Source organism: Phocoena sinus, chromosome 6, assembly GCF_008692025.1.
Source record: "Phocoena sinus isolate mPhoSin1 chromosome 6, mPhoSin1.pri, whole genome shotgun sequence".
Lineage (NCBI taxonomy): Eukaryota > Metazoa > Chordata > Mammalia > Artiodactyla > Phocoenidae > Phocoena > Phocoena sinus.
In genome coordinates, this window is record NC_045768.1 from 88,447,991 (window position 1) to 88,474,515 (window position 26,525).

Consider the following 26,525-nt stretch of genomic DNA (forward strand, 5'->3'; position numbering starts at 1 on the left):
ATTTCACCTTTACTTGAAATGACAGGTTAAGTACCGCCACCCAAAATCTGGCTAGGAAACAGCCACTGACTTCTCACAACAGGGTAGCAAACTTATTATTTTGTAAAATGATATGGTTCACTTACCTTTTTGTTAAAAAAACCCAAAAAATCCAGTTATCTTTTATGTCCCTCAACTCTTTTATGGTGAGTGGTAAAAAAAGATTTTTAGTTGCACCCTAATTTGTTACCCAAGAATCTACCATTTCAGATAGTTGGCAAATCCATTTGCCAGGCCACATAAACTAATATTTAGAAATACAATGTATTTGAAAAGTATGGGCATGTCAATCCTATTTTAAGTATTTGAGTATTTTAAGTATTTATAAAGCCTAACCTCTTCTGTTTTTAAGGTAAAAAAATAAATATAATTACTAACACTTTATTCTCTCACTCTCTCCACATCCCCTATTAGGTCCTTTTGAGTACATAAGAATGAAGGGAGAATGATTCCTTTCAGAGGCCCAGAGTTGAAAAGGACAGAGTCAGGCCTTTTAAACAGAATCAGTCCATTTGGAATACTTCCATCCTGTCTGTACTTCCTCCAGACTTTGTTTTTGTTTTAATATTACTACACCATCCTCGAAGTCAATAATTAAAAAGAACTTCTTATCTCCAAAATTCCTCAAACAACTCCAGAAAAGGTCATCAGGCCTGAAGATCAATTTTGGGGGAATTCTCACTCATCTCTACAAATCTTTAATCAGAGGATCCAATAGACTTCAACCAGATTAAACCTACACTACTTACTTACTTTTGATGTTTAATCTTTTGGGGTATCCATATCACGTCTTGACACTCCTTTCCTCCTATTAATAAACCTCCTCTTCTTAGAAGTTTTTCTCCTGTTTCCCCACCTAGCATCATTACAGCTCCAAGCTCCCACTTTAGCCAGCCAGTCATGGTGCAAAGACATTTACTACAGCCAAGAGCTGTACACCTCTTGCCAACCTGGCTTCTAACTGAACAGAGGAATGAGCTCAAGTTCATTCCTTGAGTCCAAATCGCTTACCTGGCACTTTCCTAACCAATCAAATCAGTGCTGACCTGGGAGTGTAAAATCCTGGAAGGATTTCTAAATGTAAAATATATTAACTGTAGAAAAATAAACTTCTGCATGCCAAAATACAACCATAAACAAAGTCAAAAGGCCAACACCAAACTAGGAACAAGCGTGCTAACACATTTTCAATCAGTATGCCAAGGGGTTACTGCTTTTTCACTAGCTATAAAAAAACAACAGCAGCAAGATCTAAAAAGAGAGATTTCTTATCTATAAAATTAACAAGTGTTTTGTTTCTGAGACAATGCTTGGTTTGCATGATGCCCACAGCTACCCTCTAAGGGGTTCTTTCACACTGAACTTACCATATCTGGCTACTCAAGACCCCACCGTTTTAGGGACATCTCATCTAACAAAGAAAGACAAATGACTGACTCCAATGCAGCCCAGGCAAGCTCTGTGTGCTCTGATCAGGAGAACATTCTCTTAGGTGGAACTGCTTCAGTCATCCAGATTTTCTCCTGGGCAGTGTAATGACTTTTACTGTTACACCAAGGGCCATTTCTCCACAGTTCCCTTTAACACTTTATGAACACCAAGAATTCTGGCCGTGTCCCTTTTCCTGTAAAGCTGTCACAGTTTACTCTAATCCATGGCATTCCTCTCCCCAGTGACTGGCCAAGTAATGGGACCAATTACCCCAGTTAAAACAGCTACCTTCTCCATTCTTTTTCTTGGGACCCTGCAGAGGCTCTTTCCACCCACCCTCCCCCCCTCAGGATTTTTGCTGCTAAGTACAATAAACATCAGGAGAGATGACAAAAGCCAACAAACAAACAAAAGGCCTTATCTGGGTAAGCTTAAAAAAAAATCAATTTTTAAGAGATATAATCTACAAACTGTGTTTCATACAGAGATGATAATAAAACTTAGTTATCTCAGAAACATTTCTCTCAGTTACTTTTGTGAGCACAAATATAAAAACAAAACCCAAAAAGGCCTTAGTCATTGTTAATGATATACCTTAAACGTAGAAAAGGAAACTACCCAACTTTGAGGTGCAATTTCAACTAGTACCACCAAATTTTGGTCTTATCATTGTAAATTCCAGACGTTCAAACTACACATCAGAAAATTTTAAAAGAAAGCATGACAGAACCAAGTAGCAACCTGGGACAAGAACTTACCTCAAGAACTCCAACACCAATCCTTTTTTTTTTTTTTTTTTGTGGTACTCGGGCCTCTCACTGCCGTGGCCTCTCCTGTTGCGGAGCACAGGCTCCGGAGGCGCAGGCCCAGCGGTCATGGCTCACAGGGCCCAGCCGCTCCGCGGCATGTGGGATCCTCCCAGACCGGGGCACGAACCCGTGGTTCCCTGAATCGGCAGGCGGACTCCCAACCACTGCGCCACCAGGGAAGCCCACCAATCCTTTTTTATCTGGAATAACTACTCGATATTCTTCTCCACTGAGTAGAACAGCTAGCTTCCACACCACCAAAAACATGAGGACCACCACTCTGGAGGACCTCTTAGCTTATTCAGGAAAACCTGTTACTTAGGTACTCCTGAAGATGAATGCAGGCACCAGATAAAATCTGCCTCTAAATAATCACTTTCCATGATATTTACAAATAAATGGAATTCATAACTCATGAAATACTGGCTATTCCAAAGCATACTTCCAATGACCCAAAAAGACCAGCCACTCAATGTTGTATGTAATCTACACAGTATGTTACCCATTTTCCTACAGTACCGACATGCCATGTCCTTATGGCATGTTTTGGTGCATTTAGAATCACACCTTGTTTAGGAAAACATTGCCTGTATTCAAATTATACAGCACTCTTACCTCATGTGATACACTTTTGATGTTTTTTGTTTTTGTTTTAAATCAGTTATTGGTCCTGAGTCCACCTTCACAATTTTACTAAATGGATCATGAGTTAATAAAAACACAGATTTGGGGCATTATTTTCTAACCTTAAGTGCCGTAACGCATAAAATGGTTTTCACACTAGTTGGTCAATTTTTTAAAAAATAGACTTTTTTAGAGCAGTTTTAGGTTCAGAACAGCAAAACCGAGTATAAGGTACAGAGGTCTCCCATATACCCCTTCGCCCCTCCATAGCCTTTCCCAGTTGGTCAATTTTTATAAAGCAAAACATGTTCTTTCTGGAAAGAAATCAAGATGTCTAAGAAAAAGTGATTTCAAAATTTCAACCACAAATTTAAAGTACCACTGTTGTATGTATTTTCACTAATACGTTAGAAAAGTAGTTAAATACTTACCATATAACATCCAACAAGGAAAGCAGCATTTGCCTGTTTTCTCTGATCAGGGCCAGTAAAATGAATAATTTTCTTCCTCATCATTGTAATGGACTGCATAAAGATAAACAGCTGTTAGTATTTCCTTTCTCATTTCAAGTTTTCTAAAACTTTATTTTGTGATTAAAATAAATTCCAAACCTCATAATGTTGAAGCATTCATATTAGCAAGACTTAAAAAGATAAACTTTGATACCCAAAAATACCATGTACCTTCCCACAGAAGACACACCCTTGGAGTAGAACAAGTGTACAATTAAAGGGTGGGAGAGGAGAAACCTGAAACTAATATGATATCATAAATCAACTACACTTCAATTTTTTAAAAAAGGTAGGAGAGAAGCTACGAACAGATACACTTTAAGTATAGACTACCTCTGAAAGAATCCATAAAAAGCTGGAAAAGGTAGTAGGAGAGACCTTTTCTTTCCTTTTCCTACTGTCTGACTTTTTTTGTTAATCTCTTCCCAAAACCTTTCAATTAACATCAAAGGGTATAAGAACGGGCAAAAATAATTCATTCTGTTAGAAATCAGGATAGTGAATGGGGTAGGGAGGGGTGGAGTGAGGAGGGTGGTACAGAGATAACCAAGAGAGCACAAGTGGGCTCTTCTGGGGTGTTGCTAATGTTCTGTTCTTGATCTGATGATCCAGATGACTATCCATGTATATTCAGTTTGTAAAATTCATTGAGCTGTATATTCATGATCTATACATATTTCTGTATATACATTGTGCTTCAATAAAAAGTTAAAAATAAAAAGGATATGGAATTTAAAAACCAAAGCAACACATGATTTATTAGCTCTTCCTCACCTGTACTTCACTAATGTGAGTAGACACGTTTCAAGTAAGGGTAAGAAACAGGATATATTCAGTTGAATAAGCACAGTATTCTTTTGCTTCTGTGAGCCAATGTTTGGGTATTTCAATGATGAATATTACATATTTTCTTTTAGTTGTTTACATAGAGTGAGAAATCCAAGTTGATTTAAAGAAAAACAACAGCCCAACCAGCCCTCAAGCAGCATACACACAAGACACTCTTAATACAAATTCTCAACACACTTTTACCTCTATTAATTGAATGGGAATTAAGTTTCAGTCAGGTGGGATGGTCAACACTGCAAGCTGTTCTGGTAAATAATTTTTTTTTAAAGTTTGAAAAAAGGACAAATATATTCTTGGTTGACCCAAAGGATAAAAGGATGGCCAAGTATGTTTAAAACAAACAAAAAACTTTCAAAATTAAAGTAAAGGAACACCAGTAGGGGAAAAGGAAATTATTTTTAGCTTCTCAGCCCTGTACGAAACAAAAAACCTGCCACTGGCAACTGGAAAAACGGAATGGGGGGAACATAAATACCCAAGGCCACAAATGCTTATATTCCTGTTCCAGGGAGGAATAAAGTCCAGAAAGAAGAGTCTCCATCTCTGTATACATCTCTAGTGAATACAAATTTAATAGAAAAAAGAAAAAGCAACGCTGCAACTTCCTTTTTACATATTAGTAACTTCTGACCGATGCTTCTAGCATTTATGGTGTGGAATTTTAAGTTTGATGTTCAAGGGGAAATAGATCTGCCTTACTCACCCATAAATTTTTAGTATAACTTAATTTTTAATTGAAAATGAATTTTATTTCTGTGTAGTAGTTTAATAAGTAATCAGCTGAATAAACTTGTTTTTAAAAAGCACCTGCCCCCCCAAATCCAGTATTTCTACTTGAGAATATACAGTGACTCTTAGAATTGCTAGCAGTATATGAATACCTTTTATTGTACATGACCAACAATTCACAGTTTTTTAAAATAAATGAATAAGGTCTAAGTTCAAACTAATAGTAATACACTCTTACAATTCAGTGATACAGTCTTAAAGACTGTATGCTGTCTGCCCTTGCTTCTCTGCTCCTTAATCATATGCGTAAAGGGTCATAGTGAAGAGTCACAAGTAGTACAATACCATGCGAGCTTCAAGGCATAATGAAATAAAGTAAGATGAATCCAATTTCTCTTAGTCTTCCTAACACTCCCTATCAAAGTGAAGGCAGAAAGAACAATGACCAAAGGAAGGAAAGCTCCTCTTGTTAGGTGACAGTTCCACTGGCTCAGACAATAAGAGGTTCACTTTATTGACCATCTGAACTTTGGCTTTTCAAGTATATGAGCATCACCAATCCAAACCAGAACCAAATGACCCAAACTTAAGCCATTCATCAACACTCTGGAAAACAAATAGATATACTATGACTTTATAAAACAATAAACCACATGTATGTCTCAAACACCACTCCAGTGAAAAACATTACATTTCCTTTTTAAAAACAGATTTCCCTTCCTCCCTGCAAGATCAGGCTAACAATGATTACTTAAGTGAAATCTTCTGTAAGGAATACTTTACCTTTAATTTCTTATTAATCTTGCAGCAATATCTGTAAACCATTGCTAGATTGAGTGGTCCAAAATCTGCGTAGAAGCTGCAAAAATGAAAAACAAAAATGTGTATGTATATTCCAGATGCTTTGAATATAAATGCCTTTTTGTAGCTACAACATCAAAATAAAGCAAGAAAGCACACACCAAATTATTATAGGTCACACAACTTAAAGGTACTGCCTTACTAATGGAAGAAATACTCTGGTAAAAGATGACTATTAAAATACCTGACAAGTGTTAAAATGCCTAAATCTAACCTCAAATAACAAATAAAAATACTTTCTGAATAAAAAAGCTGTTTTTCCACACATTTTTTTCCACTGGCAAAAACACAACATCTTAGTACTCCAGTTTATATCTCATTATACTGTAAACTGTTAGAATTTCAAATGTAAATTGTTAAATGTAGGAAGGTTCTTTCATTCTGATTTTTTTCCCTAAGGATCTATTTTATTACCAAGGGTTAAAGCAAAAAGTATCCTGCAACTAACAGTCAACAGATTTGTAATGTTCCAATTTTATAAACATACCTTTAGATTCTTCAAAATAAAAAAAGTTACTAACAATCTTTGAAAAAACAATACTTACTTTTCATATTCAAGTTCATTATCTATGCTGAAATAATGTACATTTGATGAACTCTTTGGTCTGCTGTAGAGAATGGCAAAACAAAGGCGATCTGAAATGGAAAAATTGTAATGTTCCTTCCTTCACATCATGAAAAAACGTTTCATATATCATGTTGCAACTCTTTTCAGATGAAGTCAAATTTTTATTTTTCTCCCATGCATGTTTCAGATGGTAAGGTTATCAGTGAGTAAACTTCAAAATGTTCTGGCTATTTTGGTGGGTAATAATAAATAAGCAATTTTTAAAAAGGAGAAATTGCCTTTAATGTAAGTTTCAACAGCAGCAAATGACTTTTCATACAGCGATACGGCTTGATTTCTGGAAAACTTTACCCTGGACTAAGAAATTTCGGTAAATGGCAGCACGCATTTGATAGCTAGACCACCAGCCTGGATGACTTTCCCTATGTTTCGCTATGTTTTCAAGACATCCTGAAAAGTCATTTCAATAAGAAACTATGTTTTAAGTAGAGAGAAAACGCTTTCAAAATTGCTTCAAAATTAATGTTTACGGCTATAACACACAAAACAAACCACATGTTTATCCAATGTTCTTAGGGGTCGCTACTTATTTTTTGATTCGGAATCACTACTTTTGTAATGATTTTTACAATCGGACCATTATAGCAGAGGCAAATGAGAGTATTCTGCAGGATGAGTATGAGATGAACCGGCGTTGCATAAAAGCAGTTAGGCTGCTGTGAGGTTTAGCAAGAATGGTAACAGGGTAAGGTTCAGAGGCGCCACCCTTCTTCTCCTGCCCCACCCCAAAAGGAGTTGCCTAAAAATCCTTGGTGAAGCAAAGTCATCCTTAATACCTAGCAGTAGTAATACTAATAATAGTGCTAGTAGAATACTTAGATTCAAATTGTGGCAAAATTAAGTACAGCCCTTAAAATAGTAAGGAACAAAGGACGCCAGCTGGCATCCTTTCCCCAAATAGTAATTTAAACAATTTTTTATAATAGTAATTTAAACAATTCTGTACACACAATTGCTGTATTTATTTCCCTATAAACGCCTCAACTTAAATGTTCTGCAACCACAGACACCCAAACGGATGACGGGGCTGACTCCTTTTCAACCAAAAATGACCCTTGATCCCCATGCAGTGACCACGGATTTTGCTCCCTGAGGTGGAGAGCCCACCAGCCATGGTGTAAGGACACAAGGGTCCGAACTGCACACATCTGTGCGGATTCGCCCCAAGGCAGGACCACGCCTGGTGACCAGGAGTCCCAGGAGGCCACCCACTCCCAAGAGACAGCATCGGCCCTGGCACCGAAGTTTAAAGGCACATCTTGGTCATCAATGGGGGCCTCCTCGACCCCCGTGCACTGCCCGATGCCCTCTAAATAGGGGATGTCCCGAGGGCGCGCCCTCCACACTAACCTTTGATCATCTCGGTCACCAGAGGGGTCCCTGCGCCCTTCAGGCTCATGATCCACAGCATCTGGACGGCGGGGCAGAGGGAAGGACCGGGTGGCCAGGGAGCAAGTCGCAGAGAGAGGAGGGCCGTGACTACACCCCCGAAGTTTAAAAAACAAAAAAGTTTAAAGGGACACGCCCAAACACTGGGCACAGCGACGCCCTTCGGCTGGCCACCACACCGCAAGCCCGGGAGAGCCAACCCGGAAGTTCAAAACTTCTCAAACTCCCCAGACGGGGTAACGAGGGAGCGGGGCGCGGAAACCAGCCCCAGGCGCCAGGGCTGAGCTTCGCCCCGCCTCGGGGACACCTGGCGGTCGTCTGCAGCGCCAGGGCGCTCTAGCGCCGCAATTCTGCGCTCAAAGTCGGCGTGTGCGGCAAAGGATCAGACAGGCAAATGCGAAGAAAGCGGCTCCCAAAGAGACTAAAAGGATTTCTCGGAAGAGAAGGGTTCAGCGGTGGATCTGACCCTCAGCCTCGTGCTTGGCCGCCCTTGCCTCCGCCACCAGGGGGCACTGCAGCCAGGCTGGGCTGAGAGGCCAGCGGCCAGGCTCGAGGACCCCGGCCGGCCTGGAGCTCCGTCCTCTCTGGAGTCGAAACCCGCTGAATGTCGGGCTCGCCTGAGTGCTGGTGTCTCATTTAAAATGCAGCACTTTAAAACTGTTCAAAATTTAAAGGTATGCCTAAAGCCGAGGTCACTCATTCCTTTAAAGGCCTCAGATTTCGCCTCAGAAAAATATTAGGATGGTTGAAAAAAATTCTGACACCATGGTAAACGACAATTTATTTTCTAAACCTAAGTTCCTACGTTAGTATCAAGTGAGAAAAAAATAAGTTGCAGTATGAGTACGGTCCCAATTTTGTTATATATAATATGGTAGTGGGATTATGGTTGATTTTTATTCCCTCCTGTATTCTTCTAAATTTCCTACAGAAAAGTGTTACTTTAATAATCCGTGAAAAAAATTTTCAATGACTCTTCCTTAAAACGAACAAGCAATACAGTAACAACTCTTTCCCAAGAATTACACTTTATTTATCATCTCAATACAATATACACATTATATATCACAATATATACATTTTTGCCTCAAAAGTAAAGCTGCATACCTACTACCCTTATTTAAACTTCCAGATCAAAGACTTTAAAAGTAAAAAAAAAAAAAAACCATTAATTATCTTTTAATAAAGAATGCCTTTCTAAATGAAACAAAATCTAAAAGCCATGAGAATCTGTTAAACTAATAAGCATTTTTTAAATGGTCTTCATGGCAATAAACACAAATTCAAGGGATAAACTGGAAAAATATTTTAAGTACATCTCAAGAAGATGCCCAACTTCAATTTTATGTTATTGCAAAAATGCAAATTTAAACTACAAGGTACTACTTTTCCTTCAGACTGGCAAAAATGAAAGGAGTTTGATAAGGCACTGTGTTGGTGAGGTGGGGAAACAGGTACTCTCACTGCCTGTGGGTTAGAACATAAACTGGGACAACCTCCATGAAGGGCAACAAAGGGCAATTTGGCAGAAATTTCCAAGACTGAAAATTGAACACGGGCAAGATTGCCAAGATGGACAGCGTTATAGGTGTTTACAGGCTGGATGATTTATAGGTATGTATTTAAAACACAAATGTATATGATTGTATATGAAATCTTGCATATCTCTGGAAGGAAACACAAGAAACTGGTGTTTGCCTTTATAAGGGGAAACTGAGTATCTGTATATAGGGAAGGGTAAGAAAGATTTATTCGTTTTTGTAACTTTTGAATTTTGTAACATATATTACCTATTCAAAATTATGAAGCTTTTGAAAAGGGAACCTGTGGGCTAAAAGTGTTTTTCCAAGGCTGACTCTTCATCAAGATACGAAGCATTCAGTAAATGTAGTATAAGACAATATGGAAAATGTCCTTTGCACACATTTAAATAACAGAACTTCTTAGTAACCTCTTGCTTGCTACCATCTCTTGAAATCCAGTTTCTTTTAACAAACCCAAATAAAACTGGAAGGAAATGGGGAGAGGTTTTCCCTCCAAGTCCAAACCTGAAATTCAGTTCCCTAGGAAATATTTTATATATTACAGGTCGGGGAGGAATCACTGATATTTTATGTCCAATTATCTCTGCACAATATATTCTCAAAATTCTATTGTTAGAGTCATATTGTGATAAACCACAACAGAGGCTAGAGTGCTGGGATGAGAACTATTTATTAGAAACCTGGAGCTAGAAAACAGGTCTCTTTACGTTTTGCTTAAAAGTTCGTGATTAGGGCTTCCCTGGTGGCACAGTGGTTGAGAGTCCGCCTGCTGATGCAGGGGACGCGGGTTCGTGCCCCGGTCCGGGAGGATCCCACATGCCGCGGAGCGGCTGGGCCCGTGAGCCATGGCCGCTGAGCCTGCGCGTCCGGAGCCTGTGCTCCGCAATGGGAGAGGCCACAACAGTGAGAAGCCCGCGTACCGCAAACAAAAAATAAAAATAAAAGTTCATGATTAAACTTATATTCCTATTGTAAACACACGTATCCTCCCTTTAATGTGTTTGTTGTCCTCCCTTTAATGTGTATGTTGTCAAAAACTGAAGTGGTAAACTCTCTTCCCTCTATACCCCATCACATAATGTCACCATTCCTGCTTCTTTGACTGATATAATACAGTAGAAAGAAATGAAATCTCATGGTTTTAAAATACTGACAAAAACATTCAAAATCCATCCTTGTGCCAAATTTGTCTACAGTTCTGATTTGGCTTTTGGGCCTCCAGTTTACTACTTCTTTCTTTAATAAATACTTGTTAAATAAATGAATAACATTTTCCTGCATAACAACTAGCTATCTGGGGGACAGTTAATCATAAAACAGAGAGAGGTATGTTCTAAACCAGAGGTCCCCAACCCCCAGGCCCTGGACCAGTACTGGTCCGTGGCCTGTTAGGAACCGGGTGGAACAGCAGGAGGTGAACAGCTGGCAAGAAAGCAAAGCTTCATCTGTATTTACAGCCGCTCCCCATTGCTGGCATTACCACCTGAGTTCTACCTCCTGTCAAATCAGCGGTGGCATTAGATTCTCATAGGAGCGTGAACCCTACTGTGAACTGCGCGTGGGAGGGATCTAGGCTGCGCGCTCCTTATGAGAATCTAATGCCTGATGATCTGCGGTGGAGCTGATGCAGTGAGCTGGGAAGCGGCTGGAAATACAGATTATCATTAGCAGAGTGGTTTGACTGCACAGAGACCATAATAAATCAATGTGCTTGAATCATCCTGAAACCATTCCCCCCCTCCCCCACCCCATCCTTGGAAAAACTGTCTTCCACGAAACTGGTGCCTGGTGCCAAAAAGGTTGGGGACCACTGTTCTAAACCAATTGAGAAATATATATAGCAGTCAGGTGGCAATGATAATACAGTATCTACGTTTTAGTAGAAATGATTAAAATAACTCTACTGTGGACACAATGAACTTCTCACTATTTCTGTTCCCCCCTGGAACTAGACTGACTTCACAAGTCCTGGCAGAGGAAATGGAGAAGTGCAAGGCTTCTCTATTGGATAGGGAAGTCTGCCCTTGGTGAGCTAACTGTAAGACAAGCAGAAGGGAGAATCACATCCCTCGGGAACAAGAGAGATCAGGCCAAAGAACAGGCTCCACCTGAACAATGACTGTCCCTCAGAGAGGGTCAATAGCCATCGTTCTCATCTATTATTAGTCCCTCATTCTTTGAGATAAGTAGTGACCAAGGGGAGCAGAAGAAGAAATGTTCATAAAACTACTGATTAATAAAAAGAAGCAGTACCCCCTAAAACAATGGCAGCTAACAATTATTGAGAGTTTAGTGCCAGGTATTATATTAATAAGCTCATTACAACCTACAAAGCAAATACTACTACAACTATCAATATTTTCCCAGAAAGGAACCCTAACCTTAAAGAGGCAAAATGACTAACCTGAGCAGAGTCACAAAACTTGTACAGTAGCAGAATTAGGATCTGAACACAGGCTATTTGGGTGAAGCCTGAGATTTTTAAATTCCTGCCTCAGAGACTTGCCTTAATATAAAGCAAGAGTAATTAAAACAATACTATTTTAGCACAGCAACATAGAAATATGAACCAAGGCATATATGAAAACCTAGTATATGAGAAAACTGGTTTTTCAAATCAGTCACAAAGAAAGCCATATTCAATAAGGGACAAATGTCTAAGTATGAAAAGAAAATGAGGTTCCAATCTCACATACTATATAAAACAAATACCAGTTGAAATAAGTTTTTAAAATCTTTCAGGTAACTATAAAATTATAGCAAATAATTTTACAATTTAAATGGGGTTTTTAAGCATGACACAAAACTCAAAAGTTATAAAGGAAAAAAAGCAACAGAAACTTACAGAAAATATATAATAAAGGGCTAATCATCACAACTGATAAAAAGTATCTGTAAAGCAATATAACAACCCAACAGAAAATAAAAATCTATAAAGGCTACAAACACTCAATTCAGAAAAGAAATACAAATAGCCAATAGCATATTAAAAGAAAATTAATCTTACCAGTGGCTCAACATTAAAAAGTCCAACATCATGAATAGATTACAGAAGAAAGCCACATAATTATGTCATTAACTACAGAAGTCATTAAAATCAACTCATTCCCAATTAAGCCTTTATACAATGGGACTAAAAGAGAACTTCCTTAAACTGATAGATTATCTTCCAAATACCTCTAGCAAAATATAATACTTCATGCCTTAACTTTGTAAGTATCTCCCTGAAATGAAAAGCAAGAAAAAAATTCCTACTACCATTACTCCTATTTAATAATGTAATAACTGGAAATACTCACTGATGCCAAGATAAGAAAAAGAAATGAGAGAAGACTTAGAAAGGGAGAAACAAAATTGTCCTTATTTACAGACGATTGTCTGCCTAGAAATTACAAAAGAATCTGCAGACAAACTATTAGAATAAATAAATAAATGTTTGTAAACATTTATTTATTTCTGGATATAGATGATTAACACAAAAATCAGGAGTTTTTCTATATACGACTTGTAATAACTAATTTACGAAATATAAGTGCTTAATTATTTATGGACATATGGAAAGATAAAGCAGGGTTTTTCTAAAATTTTATTTTATTTATTTTTTATACAGCAGGTTCTTATTAGTTAGCCATTTTATACATATTAGTTTATATATGTCAATCCCAATCTCCCAATTCATCACACACACACCCCATAAAGCAGGTGTTTAATGGGAAGATTCAATGTCACAAAGATGGTAATTTCCCTCAAACTAAATGCAATTCTTATCAAAATCCCAACAGAGCTTTCCACAGAACCTAACAAGCTGATCCCAAAATTAATCTAGAAGACCACAGGGCCAAGAAGAACCGAGACCATTTTGAAAACAAACAAGAAGGGAGCCCTTGCCCTACCAAATATTAAAACTTACAATAATTTAGGCTTGTAGAATTGGAACAGATATACTAGACCTTTATCTATTATATACAACAGCCCAGTAAGAGACTACACATACACAGAAACTTCCCTTATGACACGCATTACACATCAATGGGAAAAGTAAGAATGCTCAACACACATGATGGTGACAATTGGTTGTCCATATTGTCTGGGGTGGAAGGAGGGGGGAAATTCACGATCCTCATCTCATACCACAGGCCACCAACCCCCAAAGAAGAAAAAAATCTCAGGTGGATTAAAAGCCTAGCTATGAGAAGAAAAGCTTCGCCAAGTCTTAGAATATAGAAAAATAACTCATAACAGTGGAGTAGGGATGGATTTTTTTCTAAACAAGACTTAAAAAGCCCAAACTATAAAGCAAAAAGATTGAGAAATTTGATTATATGAATATGTAATGTTTCTGCTCAACATAAGACCCCAAAAACAAAATTTAAAAAGATAACTCACAGACTAGGAAGACAGGTACAATGCATAAAAGCAACAAGGATTAGTATTCAGAATTTACAAAGAACTATGAATCAAAGAGAAAAAAGCTAACACCCCAACAAATAAATGGGCAGAGGATGGGAGTAAGAAATTCACAAAAGAAGAAACCTAATTGTCCTACCTTGCTCCTCTTTTTCCAATCTACCTACAGTGAGTATGGTTTTGGTCTACTCTATGTCCTGTGATGAATTGAGTTTATTAGTCAGAGTAAGGTATGTAAAAATAACCCTGAAATCTTAGTGATTTAATTTACAACAGAGGCTATTTCTTGCTGGGGGGCTATGTTCAGCCCAAGGATCCAGGATGATGGAGGCTCCACCAGTTTGCTGATGCACCATCTGGAATTTATCCCTGGGGTTGCCAGTGACTGCTTGTGTAAGTAATTCCACTTGCCTACAGATCTAAATGTACACAGGTATAAACCAAGCCCCATAATGTTATCAGTAATAAAGCTTACATTTTAATCTTTATCTGTTTAACTCGTATGTTCCTCAATTAGTACAGAATTAAGGTGGGGAAAAGAGTAATCTTGTCTAAAGATGCTCCAGACATCCTCCCCACAAATTATGTTAGTCTCCAGATTCACCTATATTTCTAAAATATTTTACAAATGAATTTTTTAAAAGGGAGCCACTAAAAGAATTTTAATAGTTTTCATACCTTTCAAATCACTGGAGCCAGTGAAAAATTAAAACTAAGAAAACGTGATCAAGGCACCAAATAGCAAGAAGAAGCATGGCAAAGAGAAAACAAAATAAGTCCAAACATATCAGTAAATATAAAACATGCAAAATATTTAAATTCACCTATTAAAATCTTTTCAAATTGAGTTAAAAAAAATTCAACCTATATATTGTTTAATAGAGATAATTAAAACAAAACCATATAGAAAATATTTAAATCAAAGGATAGAAAATGGTATGCTATACAGTTGCCAGGAAAAAGAGCAGGTATATTAATATCAACAGCAGATGAAATAGAATTCACAGCAAATAACAATAAAGACAAAGATGTTTCACGATTATGTAATCTAACAAGAGATTACAACAATCACACACCTTATGACAAAAGATTTTAAATCTATAACACAAAAACTAGTGAAAATAGGAAAAATTAGTAAACCCATAATAATAGAAGGTTAACACACCTCCAAAAAATAAAATAAGTAATTAGAAGCCTGATCTAGTAAATACAGAGAACCATTTTCAACAGAGAGCACAAACTTTTAAAAACATAGGATATTTACTGAAGTCATCACATATTATGTCACAAGGAAATCACAACAAATTCAGGAAAGCAAAGATCATACATACAGATCATACAGTTAACACAATACAAAATTTGAAATTCATTGATGAAAATACAACAAGCAAAAATCTATCAACATGCAAATGTTTTAAAACCCATTTCTAAATAACTTGCAACAAAGGGAAATTAAAAGAGAATTCAACAGGGCTTCCCTGGTGGCACAGTGGGTAAGAATCTGCCTGCCAATGCAGGGGACACGGGTTTGAGCCCTGGTCCAGGAAGATCCCACATGCTGCGGAGCAACTAAGCCTATGCACCACAACTACTGAGCCTGTGCTCTAGAGCCCACAAGCCACAACTACTGAGCCCACGCGCCTAGAGCCCAGGCTCTGCAACAAGAGAAGCCACCACAACGAGAAGCCCGCGCACCGCAACGAAGAGCAGCCCCCGCTTGCTTCAACTAGAGAAAGCCCACACAGCAACGGAGACCCAACACAGCACCCCCCAAAATTAATAAAACAATTCATCACAAATTATTTTAAAATTAATCTCAATAAGAATTCACGTTAAAATCTGTGGAATATGCTTAAACAAAAATCTGAAGAAAATCATCTGCCTAAAAAAAGGCTCCCTGTCACACCATTCACAAACAAAATTAAATTCTACCTGTATTAAAAAGCTGAACATAATAGTTCTGGTTCCCTACATTCCAGGCCATGGTAGGATTGTCCTGACTCCTCTGAGATTAAATGAGCAGAGGTGAAATATACGACTTCCAGGCCAGCCCATTTAATTGATGGTACAAAACCCTATAGAACTCTCTGACCAGCAGCAATCGAGATAATAGCTGAGGGCTTCCCTGGTGGCACAGTGGTTCAGAGTCCGCCTGCCGATGCAGGGGACACGGGTTCGTGCCCCGGTCCGGGAAGATCCCACATGCCACGCAGCGGCTAGGCCCGTGAGCTATGGCCACTGAGCCTGCGCGCCTGGAGCCTGTGCTCCGCAACGGAGAGGCCACAACAGTGAGGGGTCCGCGTACTGAAAAAGATAATAGCTGAAATACAGCCATTTTAGAAAACTGGCCATATTTATAACAAATGAACATCACACATCTTTTGACTCAGTAATTCTACTTCTAAGCATATATACAACAGAAATGCATACACATGTTCATCAAGAAAGGTACAAACAGTGGTTCATAGAATCATTATTTGTAATAGCCAAAAATTGAAAACAAATCGAATGTCTAGAAATGGTGGACTGAAACACTGTGGTATTTTCTCACAGTTGAATATTATATACCAGTAAGAATGAATGAATGAACTTTGACCATGCACAACATCATGGATGACTCTCAATAACACACTGTAGTGAAAGAAGCCAAACAAGAGTATGGCTTCATCACACAGTCTGATTCCATTCAAATAGATTTCAAAGGCAGACAAATCTATGGCAATTAAAAATTATGATAGTGTTTATTCTTGGAAGGGGAGTGATGTGAAAGAGCACAAAGGAGTAGTTTCTAGGGTATAGTGATATTCTCTTTCTCAATCTGTCTGCTAGTTACTTACCCATGATGTACAAAGCTGTCAATCAAGTTCACTTTGGGCACATTTCTGTGTATGTATGAATCATTACAACACATTACAGAGATCTGTGTATATTATAAAATAAATTAGACTTCAGTTATGTTACACTGAATTAAAAGTTATATGTGTAGTAGTTATGCTCCACTAGCTGGGTCACAAAAGTAAGAAGATTTATAACAGTTCTTACTAACCAGTGATAGACATGTGTCATAAATAAAAAATAAACCTTTACTTGTTACATGCCACTAAGATGTTGGGGTTGTCATCACAGCATAACCTAGCCTATCCTGAATGATACATATCTTTAGATATTTAAGTCTTAAACTAAGACACAAAATGCAAAAGCTATAAAAAGAAAGGATTTGATAAATTTACAAAAGACACCATTAAAATATTTTTAGAAAGGGGGTGGGAAGAAAGTAGAATACAGGATCCAACCTGAAAAAACTCCCAACAGCCAAAGCTGGAACACCTTGAGCAATGAAGTAAGTACATAATATTGGATTATAATTGAAAGTATAAAATAAATATGGGGACTTCCCTGGTGGTCCAGTGGTTAAGACTTTGCCTTCCAATGCAGGGGGTGCGGGTTTGATCCCTGGTCAGAGAGCTAAGATCCCACACGCCTTGTGGCCAAAAAGACCAAAACATAAAACAGAAGCAATATTTTAACAAATTCAGTGAAGACTTTAAAAATGGTCCACATCAAAAAAAAAAATAATCTTTAAAAAAATGTTTTTAACTAAATAAATATGCATGAATATATGCTGATATAAAAAAGTGATTGAATAAATAAATGAAGAGACCAATCTTCCTTATATAAGAATTCCAAGTAATATATACAGATACTTCCCTCTAAGAGGTAGAGCTTAACTCTCCTCAACTTCGAGTATGGGTTGGACTTACTGACTTGCTTCCAAAGAATATACTGAGTTGGCCAAAAAGTTCGTTCGTTTCCCCCATAACATCGTGTGAAAAACCCGAATGAACTTTTTGGCCAGCCCAACAGTATGGAAAGGGAAAGATAGTAACTTTACAGAGGAGAAACCTGGCCAACACTACTTTAACCAGGTGTTCATAATTCATCAGTGATGTTATGCGGATGTCATGTACCCCCAGATGTGATCCAACAAGAAGGGTGCTTCTCCTGTGTGGTATTTTATTCCAAAAATCCAGTCTAGTCATTAGAAAATATCAAACAAAATTTGAGGGACATTCTACAAAATACCTGACCAATACTCATCAAAACTGTCAATATCATGAAAAACATAACTGAGAAATTCTCATGAACCTTAGTGGCTAAGGAGATGACAACTAAATGCAAGGTGGTATCCTAGATTAAATGCTGGAATAGAAAAAGGACATTAATGGGAAAACTGGGGAAACATGAATAAAGTCTGGAGTATATGTAACAGTAACATACCAACCAGTGTTGGTTTCTTAACGCCACATGGTAACGCAGGATTATGTTATGAACCGAATTGTGCCCCCCCTCCCCACAAATTCATATGTTGAAGCCCTAGCCCTCAGTGTGCCAGTATTTAGCGATAGGGCCTTTAAAGAGGTAATTAAGGTTAAATGAGATCATAAGGGCGGGGCCCTAATCCAATAGGACTGGTGTCCTTACAAGAGGAGGAAAAGACGCCAGGAATGCATAGCACAGACTAAAGGCCACGTGAGGTCACAGCAAGAAGGCAGCTGTCTCACCAGAAACCAATCCTGCTGGCACCTTGATCTTGGAATTCCAACCTCAACAATTGTGAGAAAATAAATTTCTGTTGTTTAAGCCAATGAGTGTGTATATCTTATTTTTGGCAACCTGAGCAAACTAATACAAATGATAACATTCAAGGAAACTAAAACTGGGTGAAGAATATACAGAAACTCTCTGTAGTATCTTTGTAATGTTTCTGCAAATCTAAGTTATTTAACCTAAAAGGAAATGGACAAATTCTTAGAAAGGTACAATCTTCCAAGACTGAACCAGGAAGAAATAGAAAATACGAAGAGACCAATCACAAGTACTGAAATTGAAACTGTGATTAAGAACTTCCAACAAACAAAATTCCAGGACCAGATGGCTTCACAAGTGACTTCTATCAAACATTTAGAGAAGAGTTAACACCTATCCTTCTGAAACTGTTCCAAAAAATTGCAGAGGAAGGAAAACTCCCAAGCTCATTCTATGAGGCCACCATCACCCTGATACCAAAACCAGACAAATATACAAAAAAAAAGGAAAATTACAGGCCAGTATCACTGATGAACATAGATGCAAAAATCCTTAACAAAATACTAGCAAACCAAATCCAACAATACATTAAAAGGATCATACACCATCATCAAGTGGGATTTATCCCCAAAATGTAAGAATTTTCAGGGACTTCCCTGGTGGCGCAGTGGTTAAGAATCCGCCTGCCAATGCAGGGGACACAGGTTCGAGCCCTGGTCTGGAGAGATCCCACATGCCGCAGAGCAACCAGGCCTGTGCCCCACAGCTACTGAGCCTGCACTCTAGAGCCCACAAGCCACAACTACTGAGCCCACGTGCCACAACTACTGAAGCCCGTGCACCTAGAGCCTGTGCTCCGCAATAAAAGAAGCCACCACAATGAGAAGCCCATGAACTGCAACAAAGAGTAGCCCCACTCACTGCAACTAGAGAAAGCCCATGCGCAGCAATGAAGACCCAATGCAGCCAAAAATAAATAAATAATAATTTTTTAAAAAAAGAATTTTTCAATATCTGCATATCAATCAGTGAGATACGCCACATTAACAAACTGAAGGATAAAAACTATATGATCATCTCAAGAGATTCAGAAAAAGCTTCTGATAAAATTCAACACCCATTCATGATAAAAACTCTCCAGAGGGCTTCCCTGGTGGCACAGTGGTTGAGAGTCCACCTGCCGATGCAGGGGACATGGGTTCGTGCCCTGGTCGAGGAAGATCCCACATGCCGCAAAGCGGCTGGGCCCATGAGCCATGGCCACTGAGCCTGCGCGTCCGGAGCCTGTGCTCCGCAACGGGAGAGGCCACAACAGTGAGAGGCCTGCATACCGCAAAAAAAAAAAAAAAACTCTTCAGAAAGTAGGCATAAAGGGAACCTACCTCAACATAATAAAGGCCATATACGACAAACCCTCAGCTAACATCACACTCAACAGTGAATAGCTGAAAGCATTTCCTCTAAGATCAGGAAGCCTACTCTTGCCACTTTTATTCAACACAGCTCTGGAAGTCCCAGCCATGGCAATCAGAGAAAAAAAAGAAATAAAAGTAATCAAAATGGAAAAAGGAAAAAGTAAAACTGTCTCTATTTGCAGATAATATGATACTATACATAGAAAATCCTGAAGATGGTATCAGAAAACTACTAGAACTCATCAATGAATTTGGTAAAGTTGCAGAATACAAAATTAATACACAGATATCCCTCACATTTCTATACACTAACAACGAAAGCTCAGAAAGAGATATTAGGGAAACAATCCCATTTACCATCGCATCAAAAAGACTAAAATATTTAGGAATAAACCTACCTAAGGAGGCAAAAAACCTGTACTCTGAAAACTATAAGACGCTGATGAAAGAAATCGAAGATGACACAGATGGAAAGATATACAATTTTCTTGGAGTGGAAGTATCAATATTGTCAAAATGACTATACTACGCAAGGCAATCTACAGATTCAATGCAATCCCTATCAAATTACCAATGGCATTTTTCACAGAACTAAACAAAAACTTTTTAAATTTGTATGGAAATACAGAAGACCCCTGAATAGCCAAAGTAATCTTGAGAAAGAAAAACGGAGCTGGAGGAATCAGGCTCCCTGACTTCAGACTATACTACAAAGCTACAGTCATCAAAACAGTATGGTACTGGCACAAAAACAGAAAAGTAGATCAATGGAACAGGATAGCCCAGAAATAAACCCACGCACCTATGGTCAATTAATCTACAACAAGGGAGCAAAGAATATACAATGGAGAAAAGACAGTCTCTTCAATAAGTGGTGCCAGGAAAATGGGACAGCTACATGTAAAAGAATGAAATTAGAACATTTTCTAACACCGTGTTCAAAAATAAACTCAAAATGGATTAAAAACTTAATGTAAGACCGAAAACTCTTAGAGGAAAACATAGGCAGAACGCTCTCTAACATAAATCGCAGAAATATCTTTCTGGATCCACCTCCTACAGTAATGAAAATGAAAACAAAAATAAACAAATGGGACCCAGTTAAACTTAAAAGTGTTTGCACAGCAAAGGAAACCATAAACAAGATGAAAAGACAATGCTCAGAATGGGAGAAAATATTTGCAAAAGAAGGAACTGACATGGGATTAATCTCCAAAATATACAAACAGCTCATGCAGCTCAATATCCAAAAAAACAAAAACAAAAACAAAAAACCCCACAATCAAAAAATGGGCAGAAGACATAAACAGAAATTTTTCCAAAGAAGACATACAGATGGCCAGAGGTACATTGAAAAGGTGCTCAACATTGCTAACTATTAGAGAAATTCAAATCAAAACTACAATGAGGTATCACCTCACACCGGTCAGAATCGCCATCATCAAAAAATCTACAAACAATAAATGCTGGAGAGGGTGTGGAGAAAAGGGAGCCCTCATGCATTCTTGGTGGGAATGTAAATTGATAGAGTCACTCTGGAGAACAGTATGGAGATTCCTTTAAAAATTAAATATAGAACTGCCATATGATCCAGCAATTCTACTCCTGGGCATATACCTGGAGAAAACCGTAATTCAAAAAGATATATGCACCCCAATGTTCATTGCAGCACTATTTACAATAGCCAAGACGTGGGAGCAACCTAAATGTGCATCAACAGAGTTGATAAAGAAGATGTGGCACATATATACAATGGATTACTCAGCCATAAAAAGAATGAAATAATGCCATTTGCAGCAACATGGATGGACCTAGAGATTATCATACTAAGCGGAGTAAGTCAAAGAAAGACAAATACCAGATGGTATCACTTATAGGTGGAATCTAAAAATATGATACAAATGAACTTATTTACAAAACAGAAACAGACCCACAGACTTCAAAAACAAACTTATGGTTACCAAAGGGGAAAAGTGGGGGGGAGGGATAAATTAGGCATTTGGGATTAACATATATACACTACTATATATATAATAGATAATCAACAAGGACCTACTGTATAGCACTGGGAACTCTATGCAATATTCTATAATAACCTATATGGGAAAAGATCTGAAAAAGAATGGATATATGTACATGTATAATGGAATCACTTTGCTGTACACCTGAAACACAACACTGTAAATCAACTATACTCCAGTATAAAAATAAAAATTAAATTAAAAAAAATAAATAAAAGTTATTTTAAAAAAGCAACTGACTGGGAGAAAATATTTGTAATTTATATAATAAAAAATATACATATTATACAAATATTTTTTAATTCCTATGAAAGATCTTAAAATTGCAAACAGTCCCATAGAATATTGAGTCAGGTATAGCAAAGGTAAGTCAGAAAAATAGAAATGACAAAAGGTGAGATGTTTAAACTAACTAGTAAACAGAAAAACGAAAAGTATAAAACAATGACATTGTATTTCACACCATCAAACTGGAAAAAAATTTAACAGTGCTATCAGTTAGGGAAAGGTTGTGGGGAAATTGTTACCTTTATACAAGGAAGATGGGACTGAAAATTGGTAGAGGTGTTCTGGAGAGCAAGCTGGCAGAATCTGTTAGGCATGTATCCCTTGACCCAGCCAGTCCCCCTTCTTCACATCTCCCACAGAGAAAAAGTAGCACATGACAAGTAAGAAGCTGTAAGGATGTTTACTGCAGCACTGCCTGCAGTAAAAGTAAACTGAACTAACTGTTAGCAATAGAGGAATAATTACATAAAACTGTGGCAGTCATACCATGACTTAAAATGAATGAGGTAGATCAATATGAAATATTTCCACAGTAATACAAATTATTTTTTTAAAACTAGTTGTTCAACAGATACATGTAAAAATGATAAAACAAATCTAAGCCACAGGCAAATTTATTTGTATGAAAATAAACAGAAAAGCAACTGAAACAATATCCCTACCAAACTGCTTATGGAGATGGCACTGGGATTGGGGGATGGTGAAGGAAATTTTTACTTTATCAGTATTTACTTGGGTTTTTAGAACATCTTGGTGTTCATTTATAATTGAAAATATACTCTTCTGGAGAGTAAGGGAGGGATGGGGAATGAAGTCTTTCAAGACTGTCTTCCCCTCAACTTGGGTACCCTACTTCCCTGATAATACGTGTGGTAAAACAACAGCTATTTCCAACCAGGACAAGATCTACCACCACAGTGCAGACAGTTTAAATAAAGCATCAGCAGCTAGTAATTTTTTTTTTTTTTTTTTTTTTGCAGTACATGGGCCTCTCACTGCTGTGGCCTCTCCCGTTGCGGAGCACAGGCTCCGGACGCGCAGGCTCAAAGGCCATGGCTCATGGGCCCAGCCGCTCCTCGGCATGTGGGATCTTCCCGGACCGGGGCACGAATCCGTGTCCCCTGCATCGGCAGGCGGTCTCTCAACCAGTGCGTCACCTGAGGAAGCCCAGCAGCTAGTATTCTTAAATGGAAAGATGAGTTAATAATCCCAGCCAGTTACCTTTCACGATCACAAGCTTTCATATCTTGGTCTATCCTTCATCCCTGGACAGGAGATTCAAAGTTGTTTGACTCTCAGTACACTTTAAGGGGAGTAACTGAGGAGTGGGAACAGTAAGAGAGCTGTAGCAGCTGTTTGGCCCTTCTCTTTCAAAACAAGAGTGAAATCTTCCTGTTGAAAAAAATCATAAAGTACTGGGACTTCCTTGGCAGAGAAGTGGATAAGACTCCACGCTCCCAATGCAGGGGGCCTGGGTTTGATCCCTGGTCAGGTAACTAGATACCACATGCCACAACTAAGAGCCTGCACGTCACAACTAAAAGATCTCACATGCCGCAGCTAAGACCTGGCACAGCCAAATAAATTAATTAATTAATATTTTTTAAAAATCACAAAGTACTAAATATTCTGATGAAATTTACAACTGGTAAGTATATTTTATCATTTTTGTTTAAATCGAACGGATATGTGCAAGCATTCTCCTTATGCTTAATCACACAACCTAAATTTTCTAAACAATTCTAATTTCAAACATTCTGTTCCATTCCTAAGAGTAACCCTTATAATTGTCAGATGCATTTATTTGCTTAAAATACAGGTAAAACATTCTCTGAAATCTGGATTCTTGATTTCCAAGAGCTTAATCAATTCCAGGAAGAAATACCTACACAAATAACAATACTAAGATTAGTTTGAAATAGAAGTAGATGTGAAACTGAGTTTTTTACAACCATAAATTCCTTTTGTGATCTTTTGATCACAGCATAAAACAGCATAAAATTTATCATCTTAACCATTTGAGTGTAGTGTTAACTATATATATATATACCTTGTTGTGCAACAGATCTCTAGAATTTTTCATCTTGAAAAACTGAAACTCCCCCCAATCAAGATAGATATTTTCATTACCACCACCATTTATTTTCTGTTTCCAGGCAATTGGCTACTTTAGATATGTCATAATTGGAATCATACATTATTTGTCTTTTTGTGACTGGCTTATTTCACTTGGCATAATGTCCTCAAGGTTCATCCATGCTGTAGCATAGGACAGGGTTGCTCTTTTTTTCTTTAAGACTGAATAATATTCTACTCTACATATATACCACATCTTCTTTATCCATTCATCTGTCAATAGACATTCTACCTCTTGGCTGTTGTGAAAAATGCTGCAATGAACATGAGTGTGCCACTATCTCTTCAAGAGCCTGTTTTCACTTCTTTTGGATAAATACCCAGAAGTGGGACTGCTGAATCATATGGAAGTTCTATTTTTAATTTTTTAAGAAACCTCTATACTCTTTTCCATAGCAGCTGCACTATTTTCCATTTCCATCAACAGTACAGAAGGGTTCCAATTTTTCCACATCCTTGCCAACACTTGTTACTTTGTGCATGTGTTGGAGGTTTTTTTGTTTTTGATGGTGGCCATCCCAACAGGTATGAGATATCTTATGGTGGTTTTGATTTGCATTTCCCTAGTAATAGTGATGTTGAGCATCTATTTCATATGCTTGTGTGAGATCTTAAAAAAATTATATCAATATATGTGTGTGTATATTTAGATATACACAGATATATATATCTGCCACCAGTTTTTGGCACAGAGTTCCTAAAACCCTTGCAATTTCCTAAGTGATGAGAACACTAGGAGTGTCTTTGATTCTAATATTTGGTCTCTGACCCTGGTTCCTGACACCAAGATACCAAATCCCTTAGAATTTCCTGGGTAGCAGGAGAGTCTCTTGTTCTAATGAGGTGACTCTGGTGGGCTCCAGGATGTGTATGGTACCCAGAAAGACCAAGTCATATTAGAAGCTTGAAGTTTCAGCCCTGCCTCAAATTCTCTAGAAGAGAGAAGGGCTGGAAATGAAATTGATAATTGATCATACCTAAGTCAGGAAGCCCACATAAAAATCCTAATAGTATGGGGTTCAGGGAGCTTCCAGATTGGTGAACACAGAGGTGCTGGGAGAGTGGTGGGCCCAGAGAGGGTGAAAAAGCTCTGTGCCCCTTCCCACATACCTGCCTTCTGCGTCTCTTCCATGTGGATATTTGTCTATATCCTATGTTACACCCTTTTATAATAAACTGGCAAAGAGTAAGTAAACTATTTCCTAAGTTCTGCGAGCCACTCTAGCAAATTAATCAAACATGAGGCAGGATCGTGGGAACCTCTGCTTTATAGCTGATTGGTCAAAGCACAGGTAACAACATGGATTTTCGACTGGCATCTGAAGGTGGGGTGGGTAGTCTTGTGGGACTGAGCACTAACCTGTGAGATCTGACACTATCTCCAGATAGATAACGTCAGAATTAAATTGTAGAACACCCAGCCGGTGCCACAGAATTGCTTGGTGTGGGGAAAACCAGAAAGGTCAGAAGTAAAGTGTTCTGTGTGAGAGTAAAGGAGACAACACAGGAGGGAACACTGGGAAATATCTTCCCAATACAATCTGTTGGCCATTTGTATATCTTCTTTGGAGAAATGTCTATTCAAGTTTTGCCCATTTTTTTTTAACATCTTTATTGGAGTATAATTGCTTTACAACGGTGTTAGTTTCTGCTGTATAACAAAGTGAATCAGCTCTACATATCCATATATCCCCATATCCCCTCCCTTTTGCGTCTCCCTCCCATTGGACTGTTTATTTTTCTGTTGTTGACTTGTAGGAGTTATTTATATATTCTGGATATTTAACCCCTTATATTAACTCATTTATCAAATACGTGGTTTGCAAGTATTTTTCCGATTCCATAGGTTGCCTTTCACTCTATTGATTCTGTCCTTTGATGAGCAGAAGTTTTTAAGTTTGATATAGTCTCATTTGTCTGTTTTTGCTTTTGTTGCCTGTGCTTTGGTAGCATATCCAAGAAATCACTGCCAAGTCCAGGGTCATGAAGCTTTTTCCCCATGTTTTCTTCTAGGAGTTTTATAGTTTTTGGTCTTAACTTTGGACTTTTAATTAATTATGAGTTAATTTTTGTATATGATATAAGGTAAGAGTCCAACTTCATTCTTCTGCATGTGAATATCCAGTTTTCCCATGACTATTGTTGAAGAGACTATCCTTTCCCTATTGTGTAACCTTGGCACCTTGGTTAAAAAGCATTTGACCATACCCATGATGGTTTATTTCTGGGCTCTATTCTGTCCCATTGGTCTATGTC

The 26,525-nt window shown here is 38.0% G+C and overlaps 1 protein-coding gene across 4 annotated transcripts in view; it reads right to left on the reverse strand.

Annotated features, from left to right (window-relative positions):
- CDC14B (cell division cycle 14B) overlaps positions 1-26,525 on the reverse strand; it is a 99,395-nt gene that overhangs the window by 46,953 nt on the left and 25,917 nt on the right. For 2 of the 4 annotated variants that reach the window (XM_032635299.1, XM_032635298.1), the window contains exons 2-4: positions 6,400-6,490; positions 5,777-5,852; positions 3,335-3,427 (exon numbers count right to left, since the gene is read on the reverse strand). In XM_032635299.1, coding sequence (XP_032491190.1) covers positions 3,335-3,427; positions 5,777-5,852; positions 6,400-6,490 — 260 coding nt within the window. Of the gene's footprint in view, positions 1-3,334; positions 3,428-5,776; positions 5,853-6,399; positions 6,491-7,832; positions 8,101-26,525 lie in introns of those variants that run through there. The other 2 variants (XM_032635300.1, XM_032635301.1) reach the window with 2 other exon arrangements.